Source organism: Cervus elaphus, chromosome 24 (genome assembly GCF_910594005.1).
Source record: "Cervus elaphus chromosome 24, mCerEla1.1, whole genome shotgun sequence".
Classification (NCBI taxonomy): domain Eukaryota; kingdom Metazoa; phylum Chordata; class Mammalia; order Artiodactyla; family Cervidae; genus Cervus; species Cervus elaphus.
The window spans coordinates 56116788-56141038 of NC_057838.1; the positions used below are offsets into that span (position 1 = coordinate 56116788).

Genomic DNA, 24251 nt, shown 5'->3' on the forward strand with positions numbered 1-24251 from the left:
CATGAATACCATGAATTTCCCAGAGCTCTTGTAACAATCTTAATTGTTCATTTTTCTGTTTTAATGTGATTAATTGGTTTTATCTGCTAGACTCCAAGCCCAAGCATACCTGTACATGTGTTACTCGTGTGTGTTGGCTCACCTTCCCCCAGTGCCTAGTGCACTATCCTGGGTGTTGATGGAGTGAGCCACCACCACATGACAGGCACTTTTGTGGGCACCAGGGATCCAGCAGAGAAAAGAAGTGGTGAAAATCCTGGCTGTCACGGAGGTTAGATTCTAATGGGACTGAAGAGACGTAGAAAATAAACAAATAAAACACGGGAGACTTCAGAGAGTAATACTTTCCGTAGAAGGAAGCAAAGGGAGGGTTCAGGGAATGCTGGTGTGGAATGACCAGGTCAGGGCTCACTAAGAAGGGGGCATATAAGGAAAGACCTGAGGAAAGAGGGATGAGCCATGAGCACTTCTGGAGGGAGAATGTACTGGAGGGAATCAAGAGCAGGGGGGGAGCGGTGGGTGGAAAGGGAGTATTCCTTGAAGGGCCTTGTGAGAAAGGATGTAAAACTTTGACTTTCACTCTGAAGGGGGTAGGAAGCCATTTGGAAGTCTTAGTTCTGACTGATGTTTAAAAGGATTTCTTTGACCAAAAGAATGAAGGAAATCTATTAGGCAAATAGGTCATTCTGATGTTTACTGATTCCTAAAATGATTTCTAGTCCATTTCATTCTATCCTAGTTAGTTCCTTCATTCTCTGGGCACTTTTGTACTCTTCCCCACTGTGGGTGTGTTGTGTGCTGGGTTGGGCACCAGTAGGCCTTGGAGTTGAATCTGCATGTTAATATCCCCCATCACTTCCTAAGTGTCGAAGAATCAGTACCCAAGAGCAGATGAGGTAAAGTTTGCAAGAATTCTGAAGAAAGACAGCTTATTTTTGGTTGGACATATCATGAATCAATGCAGTCTTTAAGTAGGTCCATGTTATTGACATGATTATTTTCAAACTTTGAAGCAAAGAAAAATCTTAAGTTTTAAAGTATGTAAGTAGACCCCATTATGCTGTTTTTCTGTGTCTTTCTCATCATTTCTTATTCTGTAGCACTTTGTAGGATTTCCCACAAATGCAAGAGGTACTGGTATCTTTTGTTGTCTGTTTTGTTTTGGATTTCACACTGTAATAACAGCATTGTTTCCTGCTGTTTTCCCTGTTATCATAAACCATGAGGTAATGAGGTCCAGTGGATGGTGGCCTAGGAGCCAGTCTGAGCTCTGCCACTAACTGGGTGACCTTGACAAATAACTCTCATTCCCTGGGCCTCAAATTGCCCATTTGTAGTATGGGGGAATTGAATAGCCCACTGATTCCAGGAGTCAGTGAATCTTAAAGAAGTTTTATCTGACGTCTACATCAGAATCACCAGGAGATGTCTGTCAAAAGTATAATTATCAGGCCCCATGTATACCTCCTGAATCAGAGCCTCGAGTAGAGCCAAGAACTCTGCACTTCATCACACTCTCTGGGTGACTGTGATGTACACTCTAACCTAAGAATCACTGCTCTATGCTAAACACACAGAACGTAAACAAGCAGCCAGATTTCAATGGCTAGGTAGTCTTAATGTTCCTATTAAAATTGTAAGTTTACAACTTTAAATTATAAAAGATGAGATTTTATTTGGAAAAATAAGAATAAGATGATTTTTCAGGGAAAATATTCTTTTTACAATCTTCAAGAATTTAGTATCAAAACTTTCTAGTAGTAATTTTGTTTATAAAATTTGAATGGAAGAATGTTGTTTCAAAAACTGTGAATGATTATGTATCCCTTCTGCAGTCTTTCAGTGACATGATGTCAGTCCATTTGTACCCTTGATTTCTTTCTCCAAATATACAGAAATAAACTTACACCATATACTTTTCCATATCATGAATTCTTGGCAGGATTTTATCCTTTTCCCCCTACTGAGATTTGATTTATTCTAGTTTAAGTCCCAAAACAATTATTGAATCTGAAACTACTCCTTTTACTTACGCACTTCCTCTGAGATTTAAGGGAGGCCAAGGAAGGAAATCTGGGGGTCTATGGGAGTCTGACCCCCTCAAACTGTCCCCACTACTTGATAATTGCATCACATGGGGCAAATCTGTTTTCCTCTCAGTACCTTATCTTCAAAACATACATTTAAACTAGCTGACCTCTGAATTCCACTATCTTTTGGAATTACCTTGACAATAATTATTCAGTTTGTTGATCCACAGTCTTAGGCATATGAAATCTGTACTGAACTGTACATGAGGAGTTGAGAACTCAGATGCCATGTAGGGTCAGGAAGGAGCAAAAATGAGCGAAGGAGCAAAAAAAAAAAAAATGAGTGAAGTGGGTTTGGTGTTAAGCAGTTCGGACTGCTGGTGACTATGACAAGCTGGAGCATTGTTGACTTACTTCAAAATGTTCGAGTTCAGATTTTAAAATATGATGCTCAAGTTGAACAAAATAGCTCTGTGGGGCAGCTTTGGTCAGTGAGCTATTGGTTTCCAAACCCTATATGCATCTAACTTTTAGCCTTTTACCTGATTCAGAATAAATGCAAACACAGAGGGAATTTTCAAAAGGTGCCAAAAATCAGAGCATCAATGTATTTGAAAAAAGGACAAAGCAATTTGATAGGAACTGGAAAATTTCCCTGTCAGGGGATAAAGAATAGTAGATTTATTTTTAAGTGTTTATATTCCAGTGGATATCACACTTCTATATGTATCCAAAATAATCTTGTCTTCTAGAGCAGGGGTCCCCAACCTCTGGGATCTAATGCCTGATGATCTGAGGTGGAGCTGATATAATAATAGAAATAAAGTGCACAGTAAATGTAATGAGCTTGAATCATCCTGAAACCATCGCCCCCACCCCCGCCTCAGTACATGGAAAAATTGTCTTCCATGAAACTGGTCCCTGCCAAAAATATTGGGGACCACTAATCAAGAAAACTTCTTAAAATATAGTTCCCTGGGTCCCATGTCCTAGTGATTCTGATTCTGTGCTCTGCCGTGGGGCCCAGGAATCTTTGATTTAACAAGGATGCCCAATGATTCTGATGCAAATGTTTGGAAGGCCATACTTTGAGAAACAGTAAATCCATGCTCTTTCATTTTAAAGATGGGAATTGGGTTCAGTGAGGTGAAATGACATGCCCAGAAAAGAAAATTTGGGACCTGTGCAGCACTGTTTTATTCTGGTCCAGTGTCTATTCTGGGCCCTGGGTAGAAGTCATTAATCAACCATGGCACATTAACTTCTCAACGCAGCCCTCTGGGAAGCCGCTTGTACCCTAAGCTGGCCCTTGGTTGGGACTTAGTTGCCTCCCTTGGGTTATCCCAAGGCTGCTCAGCTCATGGGTGATGGAATGGGACTAACACTCAAATGTTCTGGTCTTTGTGTTTGACAGTACAATCTCTTCCAGTGACCTTTCCCTCACAAGTTCCATTTTTATCCACAGTATAAATTGACAGATCCTCTGCAGCAAGACATGGTGCAAAAAAAGAAAACGATTAATTGGAAATCATGGACTTATAAGAATATTTAATTTTTTGCTGTCTTTTGGCTGATGAATAGAACCCATTAGGCACTAGTCACCTTTTCACTTGGATTATTATTAATTCATCCCAGGGAATGTATTATTCCTTTTAATTTCCTAGAACTTATTCAGATATGCTGTGTGTAAAAAAAAAATAGTAATAATAATGCCCCTTAGTGAGTTAAGATTGAGTATGACTTAGCTCCAGGACTGACACACAGAAGCTCATGGAGCCCCCAGTATTTATAAAGCCACATGGCAGATAAGCAGTTGAGACAGCCAGATAGCCGAGCTGGAGGCCACTGCTGTGCAGTTCCCATCCAGTGATAAAGCGCAAGTAGATTAGACCTGTGCACAGCCAGATGGGTGCATAAAGAACACTTGCCAATGCAAATAAGACTAAAACAAGAACACATTGTTGGAATTTCTGCAAGTTAGCTGTTAATCAAGTAGATCATGACATATTAGGGCCTTTTAACACATATTTTTGACATCTGGCCCTGCACGGCTGACGGTTAAATTAGTTTTGTGATTGACGGAGAATTATTTTGTAGTATTGAATCATCAATAACACTTAAAAACATTAAACTTCTTGATGATTTGCTTTGTCATCAATGCCCAGTCAATAGTACAAGTGCTTAAAGCAGATCAACCTCATTTCCAAATGACCCTGACACCTTTTGGATGTTAACATGCATACTTAATTTTATTTCCCTTCTTTTGAAGACATGATGACCCCTAATTTGAATTCTTGTTCCTTCCCTCAGCCTTTTTAATTGCCTGTTGTATGCCAGGCGATTTGCTCAGGCCTGAGTTAAGAGAATTGTAAGATTTGAGTGTTGCCCTTTGGAAAGCTAGGCTGAGAGAGTGATCATGCAATAAGCGTGTCTAGTGGGAATAAATGCAACGTGTTCTGGCCAGAGTGATTCCTGGGAAAGTTTCTAAATAATGAGTTGACATGGCCAGTTTGGTCAGGGCTTCCCTTGTGACTCAGTCAGTAAAGGAGACCCAGGTTTGATCCCTGGGTTGGGAAGATCCCCTGGAGGGGGAAATTGTAACTCACTCCAGTATTCTTGCCTGGGAAATCCCATGGACCAAGGAGCCTGGCGGGCCACAGTCCTTGAGGTTACATGTGTTGGACAGGACTTAGTGACTAAGCCACCACATGGTCAGTTTGGGGCTTTAAAAATGTCACTCCAACACTATGGGGTGGAAGTGACCAGATGGAGAGGGTCTGCTCACTGGGTGACCAGTTGTGAGGCTTTGGCAGTAAGTGCAGGCCAAAGGCAGTGTAGGCTCAATTGCTGAAATTGTTAAAAGTCCTTGAGAGATTTACTGTGTGCTGAGGCCGTTTCCTCCTTCCGTTGATCACGTAGTCATCCACTCCCCCATAGCACAGATGAGTAAAATAGGACAGTAATGAAATCAAGAAGAAACAAATACAGACAATTAATAGGATCATTTATGCCATTTCAACCCACACTGTTGTAATAATACATTTCATTTTAAGGTATTTTTAAATAATTAAAAACAACAGTGATATTTTCCCCCCTTGAAAGCATTAGACGTGTAAATCATTGTCATTGAGTTAGAACAGTTGCTTCCCTGTGCCGTGCCGTGCTGTGCTAAGGCACTCAGTCGTGTCCAACTCTTTGTGACACTATGAACTATAGCCCACCAGGCCCCTCTGTCCATGGGGATTCTCCAGGTAAGAGTACTGGAGTGGGTTATCATTCCCTCCTCCAGGGGATCTTTCCAATCCTGGGATCGAACCCAGGTCTCCTGCATTGTAGGCAGATTCTTTCCCATCTCGGCCACCAGGGAAGCCTAAGTACTTCCCTGGGGGATCTTAAATCATAGGCTAAGTGTTCAAACTAACTTCCCTCTACATTAAACACTGTATTTTTAAAAACTGTGTATTTTATAATTATAGTTGTCTTATGTATCAGGGTTTGTCTTGTACTGTATACTAATAAGAATATAAATAACAATATGCTTTTTTTAAATTTAGTATTAGTTTTTGGCTGTGGTGTGTCATCATTGCTGCACATGGGCTTTCTCTAGTTGCAGTGATTGGAGATTGCTTTAGTTGCGATGCACATGCTTCTCACTGTGGTGGCTTCTCTTGTTGCAGAGCATGGGTTCTAGGGTGAGTAGGCTTCAGTAGTTGTGGTATATGGGCTTAGTTGCCTCATAGCACATGGGAGCTTCCTGGATCAGGGATCAAACCCGTGTCCCCTGCATTGGCAGGCAGATCCTTAACCACTGGACCACCAGGGAATTTCAGAGTATTCTTAAGAAGCGTTTTTGCACCAAAAATTTTTAACATGACCATCTAGAAGAAAATCCAAAGAGGTGTTGGGTAATTTGACACAAGTTTCAGAAGCCTAACTCAGATTTTACCTGAGCAGAATTTTCCTTTAAAAAAAAAAAGGTTCTTATTTTGATATCAGAAAGATTTCATCCTTTTTGAAAATATATCTACCAGAGTAATGTTTTTATTGAGACATAAAACTCAAGGGCACTCAGGTACTCACATCTCCTTGAATGGCTTGTGTTTGTGGCTGTGTGTTCTCTTGCATGTGGCTAAGACTCAGACAGCCCTGGGTGTCAGGGTGGGCCTTCTGTTTCTGAGCTGGGTCACCTTGGGTGAGTCAACTGACCTCTCTCAGCCTGGCTTTCCTCCCCACCACTCTGTTACCAGTAGTCCTGGTTCAGATCGTACAGGTGTGATGAGGACTGGGTGAGAAGCTATCACAGTGCCTAGCAGTAGTGACCTCTTACTAAAGAAAACTACACACTGAGGAAACCAGATCTGAAAGAGACACGTGCACCCCAATGTTCATCACAGCACTGTTTATAATAGCCAGGACATGGAAGCAACCTAGATGCCCATCAGCAGATGAATGGATAAGGAAGCTGTGGTACATATACACCATGGAATATTACTCAGCCATTAAAAAGAATTCATTTGAATCAGTTCTAATGAGATGGATGAAACTGGAGCCCCTTATACAGAGTGAAGTAAGCCAGAAAGAGAAAGAACATTACAGCATACTAACACATATATATGGAATTTAGAAAGATGGTAATGATAACCCTATATGCAAAACAGAAAAAGAGACACAGAAATACAGAACAGACTTTTGAACTCTGTGGGAGAAGGTGAGGGTGGGATGTTTCAAAAGAACAGCATGTATACTATCTATGGTGAAACAGATCACCAGCCCAGGTGGGATGCATGAGACAAGTGCTCGGGCCTGGTGCACTGGGAAGACCCAGAGGAATCGGGTGGAGAGGGAGGTGGGAGGGGGGATCGGGATGGGGAATACGTGTAAATCTGTGGCTGATTCATATCAATGTATGACAAAACCCACTGATGTTGTGAAGTAACTAGCCTCCAACTAATAAAAAAAAATAAATTAGAAAAAAAAAATAAAAAACTGTCTGAACTTTGCTCAAATTCTAACAGTGTTTTCTTTTCTTTTCTTTTTCCCTTTTGAGAGTCATGAGTTAAGTATTATTTGTGGCAAAATGAGGACTGTAGCCCAGGAGACAGTACCTCAGATAGCTCTAAGAAACTCTAGCAATGTTTTTGAGTCTCTACTGATGGCCAAGAAATCGTTGGAAAAAAACATGGAAGTGAATAAACACCTCCAGATACATTGGAAAATCACTTACATAATGAACTTAATCCTTATTTTATATCAAGTTCTCACTGTGAGTTCAGCCTTATGTCCTTGAGGGTCTAGGTCCTGCCCCTCTCTGATCCTCTTTCTCACAAAAAGACTCTTCAGAAATCATGGAAGTTTATTTGACATCAGATGGGAAAGCCAAGCAAAGAGGGTTAATCCAAGAGTTTGGTTCTGTGTCTTCCCTTTCCTTATACAAGGCTTTGGGTTTTGGTGCCTGAACCTCATTCTTCTGGAATTGCTCTTGGAAATTCCTGGTGCCACCATGAACTTGAGCATTGAGGTCCATGTTAACCCTGTGGTACTAACTTTGATTAACAAGCTGAAAGCTGTGGTTGACTGTCTTTCCCAAATACTGTTCTACACAACCTCTCTTCACAAACCCAATTTTGAATACCTTGTGTATGTTGAGTCCAATACACATAGGAGCACGTCTTATGTGTATTGCTTCTTATTTCATCCTGTAGCATGCCTTGGCACGCACACTGATAGAATCTCACTGTTTTTTTCTTTAATTGGGCATTTGCCTCACAGGAAAGAATAATTGAGCGTTTGAAAGAACAAAGGGAGAGAGATGATCGGGAAAGACTAGAAGAGATAGAATCATTCCGAAAAGAAAACAAAGACCTGAAAGAGAAGGTCAATGCTTTACAAGCTGAACTGACTGAAAAAGAGGTGAGTCTGGAAAAACAAGTGAACCACATGAGTAGTCCTCATCAACCCATATCCATGTAGCTGAGACAGACTAGAGACTTAGTTTGAGGGACTGTGTGAAGACTTGGGGGATCTAGTTACCTTTGCTTTATAAAGCTCTCTGAACTTACAGAACAGTATTTACTGTAACTCCCTTCTTCTGGTGATGCTCTGTGCATATCTTCTGTACTATAATAACCACATATAATGTAATTCCTTGAGTTTTCTTGCTGTCTTGCCATATTCACATGGCTTGGAGGATCTCATGATCTCTTGTTTAAGATAACAAGAACAACAAAAGCACTGACAATAATAACAATAGCTCCAATTTACTGAAGGCCTGTTAGGTACTAATCCTTGTGTTGGGTGCTATGCATTCATCTACAATTCTCAAATGAATCAGTTGATACCCCCAGGTTAGGAGATGTGGTACCATGCTGGGCCCATAGGAAAAGGTTTTGGCTGCTCAGTCTGAAACAGTATTTTAATGCTAGTGCAAACATGGATATAGAATACAAATCTCATCTGCATTTATAATGTAAAACAACCTGCTTTAAAGAAATTTCTGTGTGGCGGTTATGAAAAGTATCCATGTACTGAGGGATACCTATAACCCCTTCAGTTTACTTAGCAGTGCTTTGGTGAAGTGTGAGAAGCAGTAACGTGCACATTCTTTTCTTCAGTCTCCAAAACCTTGAGATATATGCCGTAGTCCACAATTGTACACTTCATTTTGTCTGCAGAACATGTTTATCTCCTTTATGACACGTTTGTTCTTTTGCCCTGTTGGATTGTATCCCAGCATAGTTGCTAATTTCCCAGCTCCAGAGTGTCACTTCAGCCCTTGGATTTTGGTAATTTTAAACCTGATATGAAGTCAAGTGGGCCTTAGGAAGCGCTACCATGAACAAAGCTAGTGGAGGTGATGGAATTCTAGTTGAGCTATTTCAAATCCTAAAATATGATGCTGCAAAAGTGCTGCACTCAATATGCCAGCAAATATGGAAAACTCAGCAGTGGCCACAGGACCAGAAAAGGTCAGTTTTCATTCCAATCCCAAAGAAAGGCAATGCCAAAGCATGCTCAAACTACCACACAATTGAACTCATTTCACATGCTAGCAAAGTAGTGCTTAAAATTCTCCAAGCCAGGCTTCAACAGTATGTGAACTGTGAACTTCCAGATGTTCAAGCTGGATTTAGAAAAGGCAGAGGAACCAGAGATCAAATTACCAACATCCACTGGATCATCGAAAAAGCAAGAGAGTTTCAGAAAAACATCTACTGCTGTTTATTGACTATACCAAAGCTTTTGACCATGTAGATCATGACAAACTGTGGAAAATTCTTCAAGAGATGGGAATACCAGACCACCTGACCTGCCTCCTGGGAAACCTGTATGCAGGTCAAGAAGTAACAGAACGGGGCATAGAACAACAGACTGGTTCTAAATTGGAAAAGGAGTACATCAAGGCTGTATCTTGTCACCCGGCTTATTTAACTTATATACAGAGTACATCATGTGAAATGCCGGGCTGGATGAAGCACAAGCTGGAATCAAGATTGCTGGAAGAAATATCAATAACCTCAGGTATGAGGACGACACTACCCTTATGGCAGAAAGCAAAGAAGAACTAAAGAGCCTCTTGATGAAAGTGAAAGAGGAGAGTGCAAATGGTGACTGCAGCCATGAAATTAAAAGATGCTTGCTCCTTGGGAGAAAAGCTATGACCAACCCAGACACTATATTAAAAAGCAGAGACATTACTTTGCCAACAAAGGTCCGTCTAGTCAAAGACATGATTTTTCCAGTAGTCATGTATGGATGTGAGAATTGGACTATAAAGAGAGCTGAGCACCGAAGAATTGATGCTTTTGAACTGTGGTGTTGTAGAAAACTCTTGAGAGTCCCTTGGACTGCAAGGAGATCCAACCAGTCCATCCTAAAGGAAATCAGTCCTGAATATTCATTGGAAAGACTGATGCTAAAGCTGAAACTCCAATACTTCAGCCATCTAATGCGAAGAACTGACTTATTTGAAAAGACCCTGAGGCTGAGAAAGATTGAAGGCAGGAGGAGAATCGGGCAACAGAGGATGAGATGGTTGGATCACATCGTCAACTTGATGGACATGAGTTTAAGTAAGCTCCGGGAGTTGATGATGGACAGGGAAGCCTGGTGTGCTGCAGTCCATGGGGTTGCAAAGAGTCAGACATGACTGAGTGACTGAACTGACCTGAAACAGATTAAAGTACTGTCTAAATTAGGAGTCCAAGAAGGAAAGAATTGATCAGTAATAGGAAATTTAGTGGAAGCTTAGAAGCAAAATTTATGTTCTCTAAAATTTAAGTTCACTGGTTTTTAGAGAAGAGGTTATTTCTTTGATAAGATTATCATTCTTTGATATATAAAGAATATAAAAGCTGCAGAGTCTGTAGTTCTATAGTTAGTATGAAAGAAAGGCACTGAAGCTTCTGTCTCATTTACAGCTTTCTTTACGGATTGCAAATGTTATTCCTGTGTTTGTACCCTAAAAGCAATATGTATGTTTATATGTGCTTCTAGTTGAAAAGAGATTTTGATGACTTGGTAGAGTGTAAACTTTAAATGAAAATAATTTTGTAAACACTGGTTACATTGTATGAATTTCAGACAGGCATTTCTGCACACGTTTATTGTTCCTGTATAATAATGTGGCTGCCACTGGGCTTAGTGTGTCAGTCAAGCTTCCATCAGAAAAACAGAGCTGCATTAAGAAATTTAATCATATTAAAAAATTTATTGCAAGGAATTGACTTACATAGTTATGGGGGCTGGCTAAGGAAGTCCAAAATTCACACAGAAGGCCATCAGGCAGGGTGGGCTAGAAACTCTCAGACAGGAGCTAATGCTTCAGGCCACAGGAGGAATTTCTTCTGTCTGAAGGAAACCTAGTTCTACTTTTAAGACCTTTCAGCTGATAGGATCAGGCCCACCCAGATTATGAAGAATAATATCCTTTACTTAAAGTGAATTCATTGTAGATGTTAGTCACATCTTCAAAATATCTCTACAATAACACTTAGATCAGTGTTTGAGTAACTGGAGACTATGGCCTAGCTAAGTTGACACATAGAGTTATTAATATTACACCTGGCAGTTTAAAATTTATAAAGGCAAACAATTTTTACTAGCATGGAGCTTATAATTTAGTTGGGGTTATCATAGTTTTCACCATGACAAAGTATGTGGATTATATGGTGCTTAGCTGCTCGGTCTTGTCCGACTCTTTGTAACCCCATCGACTGTAGCCCACCAGGTTCCTCTGTCCAAGGGATTCTCCAGGCAAGAATACTGGAGTGGGTTGCCATGCCCGCCTCCAGGGGATCTTCCCAATCCAGGGATCGAACCCAGGTCTTCCACATTGCAGGCAGTTTCTTTGCCATCTGAGCCCACCAGGATTATAAGGTCCTTTGTTATTTCTGTGGAAGTTACATGATAAATGCCACTGAAACTGGAGTTGGAAACCTGGGTTTGAGACATATATCTCGCATTAATGGCTTAAGAACCTTGCTGAAGATAAGACCTCACGTGAGCTTCAGTTTCCTGACCTGAAAAATGAGAATGGCTAACCTGTCACTCAGAGAGTTGTTAGAACTTGCATTGCTTGCTGGGTGATTGTGGTGGTATCGTCACCAGTATCGTTATTCCAGTGCTCATGGTGCAGTAAAGTCCTAGATCACATCAGTTACTAAGAAACTGCTGTTCGCTTTGTGTCTTCCTAGGCCTTGCAGATGGATATAAAAGAAATGTATCATGTCCAGTTTTGGGTGGAAGCTGAACATTTTAGTCACATAGTTAGATGTTGCTAACCATTTCATGTTTGCTGGTGGACCATGCCCTCCTAGGTAGCAAAGTTGTATACTCTGATACATGCAAGTGTTATTTCTTTACCTTTTGGAATTTGTACTATACAGGGAACCTCTTGGTTTCTGGAACAACTTGGGTAACCCCATGTCTGAGTTGGGGGGATTCTTTATATTCCTGAATCTGATTTTGCAAAGGACTAGGACATAATGTTCCCTCTGGATTTTTAAATAAATTTACCTTTGATTCTATGGGAGATGTTTGAAATAACATTGGTCATTTTTCTGCTAAAGAAATGGAATTTGATAAAGACGAGGGTTCTTCTTTTATACATGATTTGCCCTTTTGGGGGAGAAAAGCATTAGAGTTGGTATTTTCTTTCATATTTTTTTAGATGCTGCACCACCTGACAGCAGCAATAAACGGAAGGTTCAGGGTGTCTGTTTCCTATGATGTGTAAAGACTGCCTTGGGACTCAGATCACTAGCATAACTTTGAGACATGAAACATGCATTTACTGACCAGGCCATTTGGTCACATTTGATTCTACTGCAATTAGATCCTGCTCACTTCTATAAACTGGCCAACTTTAATTTGGCCAGAGTCGACTGTTGTTACCTAAGTAAGACTTATTTACCCTCTCTGTCTAATGCACACTTTATTGCTATGTGTGGAACCAGTATATTAAAATTGAAGACACTGCTAGTAGAAATTACACTGTTTTACTTACGAGTATTCTTTTCCTTTCAGTCTAGTTTAATTGACCTCAAGGAACATGCATCTTCATTAGCCTCAGCAGGGCTGAAAAGGGACTCCAAATTAAAATCTCTAGAAATAGCCATTGAACAAAAGAAAGAAGAATGTAGCAAATTGGAAGCACAGTTAAAAAAGGTAAGTGATATCTAAGAAAAAAAAATACTCATTTTATAATTAATTGATAAAATAGGAAAGGAAGAGACATTTTTCAAAAAATAGAAACCCCTTATCGTTTGTCATCTGCTGATAAAAGGATTAATTAAGCAATCTTTATTCCTAAGAAGTCTGCATCAGATCTGTCTCTGAACATGAAAAGTTATCTTAGGTTTCCTGTCTGGGGCAAAAAAAAAAAAAAAAAGCTTGAGAAATAGATGACAATAGTAGTAGAAGTGAAAAATATTATAAAGATCAGCCATTACTCTCTTGGCAAATCTCAACCATAAAGAAAGATAAATGTTTTACAGTAAATGTTTTCAATAAGTCAAAGAATCCAGGAGCCCTGTTATACATTGATAAACTTTTACTACTTTTCAGAAGCAGGTCAATTTTGGGGGAGAGGGGACTTGGCAGAAGTTTACCCAACCATGTTAAATTTCTAGAAGTTTGTGAAAATAGTCAAATCCTTGGAAGTTCTATGGATTGACTATTTATACTTGACCAGAAATGGCCTTAATGTTTAAGCAAGTTTATATGTTGAAGGTTTCAGTAAAGAAAACAGGGTCTTTGCATTGCAGCATTAACATGTTTTCTCTGAACTCGACATTTTTGTGGAGTACATTTCCAGTCATGCATCGTTCCTTTGACTTTTTCCTTGTGTTGTTTGGTACGTCTGCATTCATTGTTCACGTAAAACTCATAACATTATGAGTTTAAGCATTTTGTTTCCCTTTGACAACTTATAAACTTATTCAGAAGAGATGATAAGAATCTAAACAAACAAACCATATAATAAAATGTGACTATGTATAATTCATAGCACACTGAAATGGGGATTTATTTGCTAAAGTTATAAAAATATATGATATGGATAATAGGGATGTGAAAGCATCATATATCTGTGGAGAAATTATTCTGGATATTTTAAAATTTAATATACTATTTCATATGCATGAGGCAATGTATAACTGAAATGTGATTATTCTGTGTTCACTTCATCATAGAATTTTAGGATTCCACACTAATCAAGTCCCCTTAGTAATACAGAAAAAGATAAATATATGGATCAAATCTCTACAACAAAAGAGCCAGAAAATCTTTTTATTACAAAGTCTATTTCCTAATCCACTCATCATCTCACTTGTTAAAAGTGAAGTCTATTTAAGCAGAAATCTCAAGAAATAAATAGACTTTAAATTGCCCCTTTGAGGGTGTTTAAATGGTGATTGACTTGGCTATTTGTGCATTGGGTGTATGATATATATTCTTGACACATATATGAATGTGTTCTGCAGTATGTTATTATGCATGTATATACATATCAAGAAATGAGCTTATGAAAGGTCCTTTTTATATAATGAACATTTTTGTGATCATAAAGCAGACCCCATGATAACTCTGTGAGAGAATTTTGTTGGCTCCTTGTGGTGGTCTTTGAGTCATCTCACCTCGCTGAAGTATGCTAGGTCCTGAAGGAGGACTGCCACTACACCTGGGCATGAAAACTGCCTTTCGTTAACTCTGAGGAACCGTTATGGAGTTGAGGGCATCCCGTATACTATGTCTGCAGACACATACTTGACCCTCTCCCTTTTAGTGTAAGGCATCTATGGAACTGGAAATCCTCTAAAAAGTAAGAGGTTCATGTATTGATGTTCATAGTTTCCATGAATATGACTTAGGTAGTTTAATAGATGAACATCTGACAATTCAATTTAGTGTCTTTCAACATAGTTATAGTTAAGCTGCAAAGTCAGTGAAAGCATGTGATTTCCTTAGACTTTCAGATAGACAACGTATATTGAAATTTGTAGATCAAATCTGATAAATATTTTAGTATTATTCCTGACAACAGTTTAGCATTCTGCCACATCACCAGGATTAAAGTAACAAATATGGTTATCTTGCTGTAAAGGACCTATTTAATTTATGAAAAGATAATTTATTTCTAAGTATATACATGTCTTATATTATCTCCTACATGCATAGTACAGTGAGATTAAATAAGGTAATTATAATATAAATATTTTTAAACCTAACCTGCAGTAATTATTTTGTTATTTTTGGCCCTCTACATCAACTAAATTCAAAAGTTTAAAATACTTTTTCTAGTAGCCTTTAATTTCTGCTAATAAATAATTCCATACCCATCATCTTAAAAAGAATTGAAGTCTATATGAAATATTTGAAAATATAAGCCAAAAATTTGTGAATATACATAGAAAACACATCATTTACTCATGGAAAAATAAGCAGCTATAAAAGCTTAAGGAGTGTCTGGGCCTCCTTTTAAATAAAAGGGTATGTGACTTGTGAATAAAATATAAAGGGTTACTAAATGAAAGCTGAAAACATAATAGTTTTATTATGTCATAAATAAACCATGAGTTCCCAGTGGAGTTTTGCTCAAGATTTGTGAGCACTCAGGTATTTTTGCCATAAAATCTATACAACATCGGTGATGTGTTTAGCTGAACAGAAACCTTGTCTGCTAGTGACAGTGGAATCCAAATTGTGATTTAAATCTGCTTTTGTCTTATAAACAATGCTAGAAATTGGTTAAGATGAGTTTTTAACAGAAAAGTTTGTGGAGGACATTCATACACATAGTTGCTTTTAACTCTTTACTGCACTATGTCAATTTAAGACATTTCCAAATAGTTTGTGTTGAAAATGGTTACTAAAGGCAGAAAAGGAACTTCTTACACATTCCACCCCACCTCTTAAAAACAGCTCCACACACCTGGTCAGCCAGATTTCAAACTCAAGGCAGCTGCCAAAGGCCTGTGAGCACTGTGACCCTTATAACCACCCTGTGTCTACAGATAACTATCTCATTGTCAGGCAGCAAGGTTATCAGGATATATTTGTTCCTTCCCCATCTTTCCAGTTTTGTCGATGAACTCCAACTTTGTTGTTGGAGCTTCACTTGTAAGGAAATCTTTACTCATATTAGTATTTAGTGTTCGATATGTAGATGTAAATTTATCTTATATGACTAGAAATCATTTGAGAAGCAATAGCATTTCAGAATGCTATGATTTATGTTATTTAAGTAATTTTCCAATTAATATCATCTTTGAGGAAGGTATTTTTTAAAACCGCAGTAAAATTATCATTTACTTCATCAAAGTTGAAGAAAAATAAATTCTTGCTCTTCAAAGGAATGTCTTGGCTTAAAGCTTACAGTGTTTCACCTTCTACCCCTTGACATTGAGTCCCAAATTATTGATGCAGATATTTAAGATCTATAATTTGAGGATGCTATTTAAAATAATATTTAGTACATTTAAATCCACAAACATTTATGTCTTCTCCACAAAATAGAAGGACATTACAGATTCTAAAGGACTTGGAACATAATAGGATAGACACTGAAAACTGTATTTTTAAATTATGAACTACTAATAGGAACTGGTAATAGACAATGGGTAATATTGTATTTTGGTTCCCTTTAATCTTCCTACTGACTTAATTCTTTTCTTTTCCCATTTACTGTTAATCCTGTAATGTCTTGCTTACTGATATTTTGCTATTGCTAACCTGCTGTTTGCTAATCTATATTTTTCTAAAGTTAGACTGAATAGAAAAGTCAAGCTTATGTTAATAGAAAAGAAGAGCTATAAATTCAGTGATAAGATTTAATTAATCTTTTATTATTACCATCTTTGAAGTTCAGGTAATAAATTGCAGGCTTGGCCAAGAGCACTTCTTCTGATTCATTGCTAGAGGCCAGCACTTCATGTATCATCAAAAGTGGACAGCTTTCTTTATTTCATGGGTTATTTAACTTGAGAAAGGGAAAGTAACACAAACCTTAAATTTCTTATTCCAGCTATTCTTTTAAAGGAGCCAAAATCAACATTTCTATTTCCCTAGAGCCTCTCACTTTCACTGTGGAATGTTTAGAAACTGAAATTTCTTCTTTTTTAACCACCAGTTTGTCTGTGCAAATGCACTGAATTTGTTGAGCTAATGCTGTTTTTCTGGATCTTTCCTTCTTTCCCTGTCTGTGCTTCAATGCCTCCCCAACTTTGCAATGTAGCAAGCTGAGCAGTTGTTCAATCAGATGTACAACCCAGTAAGTCATTTCTTAAAGTTCCCGCTGTAACATATAAAAGCATGAGGATCCATTGATCACATGTCACAGTGTGCCATATTGGGGAAGTTTTGAAAATATTTATGAATCTCTTCCCATTTCCGTTCTGTCAAAAAAAATGACCTGTTCAGAGGCCATTGCCATTTCTTTTGTCTGTGAAATTTAAAAATTAAGAACTCAAGGAAATATTGCCAGCTCTGGTATTACCTCTGTCTTAACTCTAAGGTGATAGAAAAACTTAGGTCAGCTGCAGATTTAGGCTCATGAAATTCTTTCCCACATTCTTCAAACAGAGTTATCTATGCCAAAAGGAACAACATTTGTAAAATAGCTAACAACTCAGTGTATGTTATATTCAAGTGATAGAAGTTAAAATAGATTTAAATTTTAAAGTAGGGCTATGCCCTTTGAGATTGCTAAATGCCTAACATTATTATGGGTTTTGCAAGGGTTAAAAACATGTCATTTGAAAACAATCTAAAATATACTATCCTAATAACAGTAACAATTTTGATTATAGCTTAGTGGTACAAAAACAAAAACCAGGTAACTAGTAAAATTATGTGTAAAATATCCCAGATGCCACTGCTAGTTTTCTGTTTGTTTGTTTTTTACCCTAATGACAGGTGTGTATCTATATGAAGCAGTTTGTTTCTTTAACTTATTAAAAAGGAAGGGAATTTTGTCAACCCAGATGACTTAATGGGAGAAATAATGCATAAAAGTGAATGGGATTTGTCATTTGGCAGATATGATCTGTGCTATCTTGCACTCTAATTACCTCTTGTTTATAAATTCCCATTATGGGAAAAAGGAATAGCAGGGATAAAAGAAACAATTCACCCAAGAACTTTTTGTTAAGTTACTGCTCCTAGTTGTATATGGCATAATACACAAGATGCTTGGGTGTATATATTCAGATTCAGCCTCCACCCTTCATCCTTGAAAACAAATTTTGCTTTAGGAAACAGAATTCTTCAAGCCTCATTGGAGCATCTTTATTAACCTCTGTACCCACATATGATTTTTAGCAGAGGAACAGAAACAATCCAAATTTCTTCTCTTAATATTTGAATGGACGTGTTAATAAGTAGGGTCAGGTGAGCGGAGATGTGAAGACAAATTAAAACTGGGATATCTTCATGCTTGAACATTAACACTGAAGAAAGTATGTGTTTTCTTTAGATCATTTTAAAGAGATGTAAAGTAATCACACTGAAATTATATCACACTTACTAGTTAAGGACAGGAAAAAACCAAAGTATATCAGGTTTTGGGGTGTATGGAGGGCAAGTGGGGAGGGCTTTGTTGCTGCAGCAGCTCTGATTTACCAAAACTCTGATAGGAATTCACCATCCGTGTCAGGATATGTAGGGCCGAAGAAGCAGTTCTGTTAGCTTGTAGACTATTTCCAGAGAGAGCGATGACATGATGCTTACTGGATTTTGCCTTTACTCTAACCCAGTGATGGGTCTTTAGGATGCAAAGGCAAACTTTTCAGTCCTTTACGTGACCAAGTCAAAAGTCATGGACTAATTTTTTCTCCCTGAGTTAACTAAGCTAACCCATTGTTTGGACATACTGGGAATATAGCCAATTAATATAGGTTATTATTCTTTTAAAAAATATATTTTACTGAAGTATAGGGGATTTACAATGCTGTGTTAATTTCTGCTGTATAGTAACGTGGTTCAGTTATACATATATATTCTTTTCCATTGTCTTTTCCATTATGGTTTATCACAGGATATTGAATATAGTTCCCTGTGCTATACAGGAGGATCTTGTTTATTCATTCTATATGTAATAGTTTGCATCTGCTCATTCCAAACGCACAATCCATCCCTCCCTCCCTCTTTCCCCCTTTCTGGTTTGTAGATAAGTTCACTTGTGTCATATTGTATATTCCACATGTAAGCGATATCACATGGTATTTGTCTTTCTCTTTCTGATTTACTTCACTCAGTGTGATAATCTGTAGGTCCATCCATGTTGCTGAAAATGGCATGATCTCATTCTTTCTGTGGCTGAATATAGTGTTCCATTGTGTGTTTGTACCGCATCTTCTTGACCTGTTCACCTGTTGATGAGCATTTAGATTGTTTCTGTATTTGGCTATCGTAAATAGCGCTGCTGTGAACATAGGGGTGCGTGTACCTTTCTGAGTTATAGCTTTGTCTGAATATATGGCCAGGAGAGGGATTGCTGATCATATGACAACTGTTTTTAGGTTTTTGAGAAACCGTTATACTATTTTCCATAGTGTACTGCTGCCGCTGCTGCTAAGTCGCTTCAGTCGTGTCCGACTCTGTGCGACTCCATAGGTGAAAGCCCACCAGGCTCCCCTGTCCCTGGGGTTCTCCAGGCAAGAACACTGGAGTGGGTTGCCATTTCCTTCTCCAATGCATGAAAGTGAAAAGTGAAAGGGAAGTCGCTCAGTCGTGTCCGACTCTTAGCGACCCCATGGACTGCAGCCTACCTGGCTCCTCCGTCCATGGGATTTTCCAGGCAAGAGTACTGGAGTGGGCTGCCATTTCCTTCTCCATTTCCATAGTGTATAGTTCATTATTTTAGCTCCTCTTGTCTGCAGATATTCTCAGAGTTCAGTTTGTTTTTCAGACTGATAGGTATACAACATGATGAATTTTCTATCCTTTATGGAATTTTTTAAAAATTGTCTTTTTTTTCCCAGTTATAAAAATAAGGTTAGGGCCACAGTGAAGAGTTTGCCACAATATGGATGGATATAGGAGAAAATAAAAGTAATAAGATGTCTTACTGCACAGAAGTGATAACTAGGAACATCTGTGTTGTTGCCCACCCAGATACCTTCTGACTGACTGTCAGTATTCTTTCATCTTCTGTCTCCTTTTCTGCCTTTTTCCTTATTTCTTTCCTCTCTCTCCTTTCCTTCCCTTTTCCTTTTTTCTTCCCCCTTTTTTTCCTTTTTCTTTCCTTTTCTCCTTAGCTCCATTCTTTCTTTTCTCTTTTTCTTGTCTAATACTCATTATTTTCAGCGAATTGTCAAAGCTTTTATTGACTTTTATATCCTGTATTTGTTACATATCATCAAAATTTTCTCATATATTCTTCCAAAACACCATTTTAATGGTTGTATGATATTCTACTCTGTGTGCTCATTCTCCAAACGTTCGTCATTTCTTTCTTCTATTTTTTTCCTTTGCCAGTATAAATAATAGTCCAAAGAGCACCCTTCCATATTAATATCCCCACATTTCTATTTTTTTAGTAGAATAAAATGAGGGGCCAAGGACTTTTAAAAGCTCCACATGTCACATGGTTCTTCCAGCTCTGAACAAAGGCATTCTGTCACATCTAGACCAACACACACAAAAAAGCTATCATTTTACATAACTTTGACACATTCATAGGTGAAATATTTTTCTCACTTTAACTTTCCTTTCATTAATTACTAATGTGGTTGAAGTTTTTAATTCATTTATTAGCTGTTTGTAGTTTTCTTCTGTAAATAATTTTAAGTGATTTAAGCCCTTGTTTTTGAGCTTTTTGTTTTGCTCAGTGGATTGTATGAGTTATTTTGTGCTTTATATGGAGGCTTTCTCCGATTTATGGCAAGATTTTATTTACTTTAATTTTTTTCTATAGAGAACTATTTTTGTGTTCTTGACCTGTATTTCCCTTTAGGATTTCCTCATTGCCTTCATGCTTAGAAGTTATCCTTGAATTTCATTAATATTCACCTGTATTAAGTTTTTTAAATGTTACTTTTTATATCCATTTAACTACATCTATCTTTAGATTGTTTTGCTTCATGTTGAGTGGTGAGGTTCCATTGCTTGTGGGATCCGAATTTTATTTATTGTGGCTTTATAATACTTTTAAACATCTAGTGAAACAAATACTATCCTACTTCTTTCTACTTTTTATTCACTTTTTTTTTTATGTTCTTAACCTTTAACTTTTCATCATTCCAAGTAAACTTTAGGATCACCTTGCTAATATAATAGCACAATTATTGATTTTAACTTGATTTGTATTCAACCTCCAAAATAACTTTAGAATGAGGATGTTCTGGTATTTTTTCTTCCAATTTATGAACTTGATACAGCTTTTCTCTATTTCACTTATCTTTTATAGTTAAGTTTTTCATTTTCCTGTTACAGGCCTGTGGTATTTCTTTTTATGGATAGCCTAAGGCATTTCTACATATATAATTTTAAAATTACTTTTATGAATTGTGTGTTTCTCCTTTTGTTTTCTAACCAGTTATTGGTGCCTAAGAAATTTATTTTATTCTTATTTATCTTAAATATGGCCACCCTACAAAATTTGGTGAGCTGTAACTTGTTTTTGTTAAACAAGATTATTTTACAGTCAGCCCTATGTCTGCCGGTATAAACTAAAGCAGAAAAAATAAGAATTAAGCTTTGAAGTCTTCCTGGGAGCATTTTTTTCTTAGAGTAGAAATAAACTTTCTACTTTTAGAAACTTTTGACTTTTGTCACTCCATTTTGTTAAGTGTTAGTCTAATGCCATTTCCTAGGAGCCTAAAACTTTGCCAATATATCCCTACTACTTATAATAATAACCTTTCTGCAGCTTAACTACCAGTCTCTACTCCTGAATGAGTTTTGTCTTGTCATTATAAACACTGTGCCATTTCTCTGTGGTTGAGTTCTTTGCTTCCTTTAATTCTTAATTTGAGACAAGTAATATCATTTTTTTCATCAGTCTGCAATACCTTCTTTGCTGTAGCCCTAACGGTTATTGTGCTCAGGGATCATATCCAGAAGCCTCTTATAAATTTTTAATAAATCTTTAAACCTTCTGAGTCCTAAATTTAGTGCTTCATTTGATACCCACATTGCTGCCGGGCAAATTTCTGATTTGGAGGTACTGGGGGTAACCTTGCTAGTGGCCAAGACACATTTGAAACCCCTCTAATGTTTCTACACACATGAGTACCCCCTGCATGATCATATCCTTTGAAATCCCATCTCTTCTGCCAATTCATCTTTACCAGGGCTCATATTTTACATAAGGGTTCACAAGAAAAAGACCATTTTTCCAATCCAAGGGAAAAATTTTTTTGTTAATATTCAGTGAGTTCTTTGTGATTTTTATGTCATTGTAGGACTATGTAATCTCAGGGACATGATAGCCTAAATTATAAATGCTTTCACAGTCCTTGTGTAGGTACAGTGGCTTCTTTTTATGATTTTTTTTAAAGCCAGTAGCTAAAAGTTATTTGATTCACACATACACTAGCTTCTCTGACACAATGTAAAGTTACAGCTATTTAAGAGAGAATTCGGAGCATACATGTAGCATGTACTAACACACATATACACACAAACACAGACGCCTCACATTTAATCTAGGTTTTCAGTACCTAGAGAACTCAAATTATATTCAAAATAACACTTAAGATTTGAAATTCGAGTTTTATATCAGACCATCCAGATAATTACTCATTTTTCTATATTAATTTTAGGAAATTCCTTAGTTAAAAGGTATCACATTAATAATTATATATTTGTATGAAAGGTCTTAAAAAGTATTAAGCATGAATTTGTTCTTTTTATTTTGTGCAAGGGTAACTTAAGAAAATCATTTTGAACTTTTACTTATATTTATTATAAATATCTAATTTGTTTCATCTATGATAAGAATTTTCTTTTTGGAATAGTTGTTATAATATGCAAAATTTGAATATTCTAGATGTAGTTAGCTGGAATTGTGCAAGAATAATTAATTTCCTTTAGCACTAAGTAATGTAAGACTTAAAGATACACCATTATTAGTTTCCAGATGTATTTTTTAGACTCAGCTATTATATTTGGTATTAATTAATTAGATTTAAAATAAAATTTAAATTTTACAATATTTTAGAGTTCTATAATCACCCTAAAAACTCTGTTCTAAAAAGTAATATTTTGTTCATAACTCGAAATTATGTGATGATTGGAACTTCCTTTAGAAGACTGAAATAAAATATATCATTTAGAGTAGTTTATATACCTTGTTCTTCTGTTAAGATATGAAGGTGTTGTTAATAGACACTAAACCCCCAAAGATCTGTAATAGAGAATCATATTTTTACAGTGCATAAATTTAACAAATTATTGCTAAAACAATAAGCAGCATGAAAGAAGAGTCCTCAGATTTATTAGTTAGTGTTCTGCTTATACTTTATAGTCATGACTAATCATTTGTTTGAGAAAAATGATTTTTTATTAAAATTGTTAAGGCCCATCTCAAAGAGAGAAAATTATTTAACATTATCATTGAATATCCCCTGTCTAGTTTCACAGCAGGCTTCTGGACTAAAGTTAATACTTTCCTTTCTAGGCACTTGGAATGATGAACTAACATTTTATTGAAAATAATCAATGGCTAGCTTTCACAAGAGTAGTGTTAATAAACTTGTGTTTTGTCATGTTGGTGATTGGTACTATCAATCCTGGTATCATTTTAGGCACTTTTGCTTTTAATTTTGATTTGGATATAGTATTAATCTGAAATTTTGCCTCATTTCCTGAAATAGTTCTAAATTCTTTCATTAAAATAACCACTAGGTATTGTTATATACTCCTTCTCCTGAGTCATGACCAAATTTCTCTTTTGTGCTTGATTCAGACTTTCAAAACCAGTTCATATCAAAATACCAAGCTTGCCCACATCTGTGAGGCTCCAAACTTTGTTTTGATTGTTCCCATTTGTGACAAATTTCCTTACATATGGAAACGGAAGAAACATAATTGGGGGACCCTCAAATTTTACTTCCCTAATTTGTAATACAGACATTTTTGAAACGTTCCTTTCTCAATTTTCGGTTTCTATAAGATGCTTGAAAGTTGCTCTAAAAGTTACCAGAGATATTTTGAAGCAGAACCAGATACCTGGATTTGCTTTTTAAACTGACCTGTTTAATTGGAAAAAGGTAAATCTCTAATTAGGGAAAAAAAAAATGCTCACCAGTATTCCTTTGGTTTTAATGACTGTTGTATGTCTTTGAAAGTGATAATGTGGTTAATTATATTTATGATAATATGTTCTGAAACCATTAAAAGAAAATCCACAGCAATCTGCATTTTTCAAGAGCTAGATTCCTGACTAGTGAATGAAGCTGTGTCTTAGATGAAAGGAACTGACAATTGCTTCCTGACCTTTTGGGGAAACTAATTTAAAACCAACAGATTCATAAGAAGAAGTACTTACTGTGTATTTTCAGCCTAAATCTTGAATGGGTCAGAATGCCATGGTAGGAATTTGTCCAGGTAATGATTTATTCAAATATATTATGTTTTTGCAGTGCCTAAAGTACATTAGGCCCAAATATCTTATCTACTTTTGACCCGCATCAGAGGCTTCCTGTCCAGATTAAAAAATCCATGTTTTAATTTGAAAAGGCAGGAGTACTCCCTAAATGCAAAGAAAGTGCTTCCTTCTCT

The 24251-nt window shown here is 37.0% G+C and overlaps 1 protein-coding gene across 1 annotated transcript in view; it reads left to right on the forward strand.

Moving 5' to 3' along the window:
- The window catches only part of ERC2 (ELKS/RAB6-interacting/CAST family member 2), a 981757-nt gene that overhangs the window by 456111 nt on the left and 501395 nt on the right, over positions 1 to 24251 (forward strand). The window contains exons 11-13 of the mRNA XM_043885488.1: positions 7800 to 7940; positions 12555 to 12695; positions 16762 to 16797. Of these exons, the coding sequence (XP_043741423.1) occupies positions 7800 to 7940; positions 12555 to 12695; positions 16762 to 16797 (318 nt within the window). The remainder of the gene's footprint in view (positions 1 to 7799; positions 7941 to 12554; positions 12696 to 16761; positions 16798 to 24251) is intronic.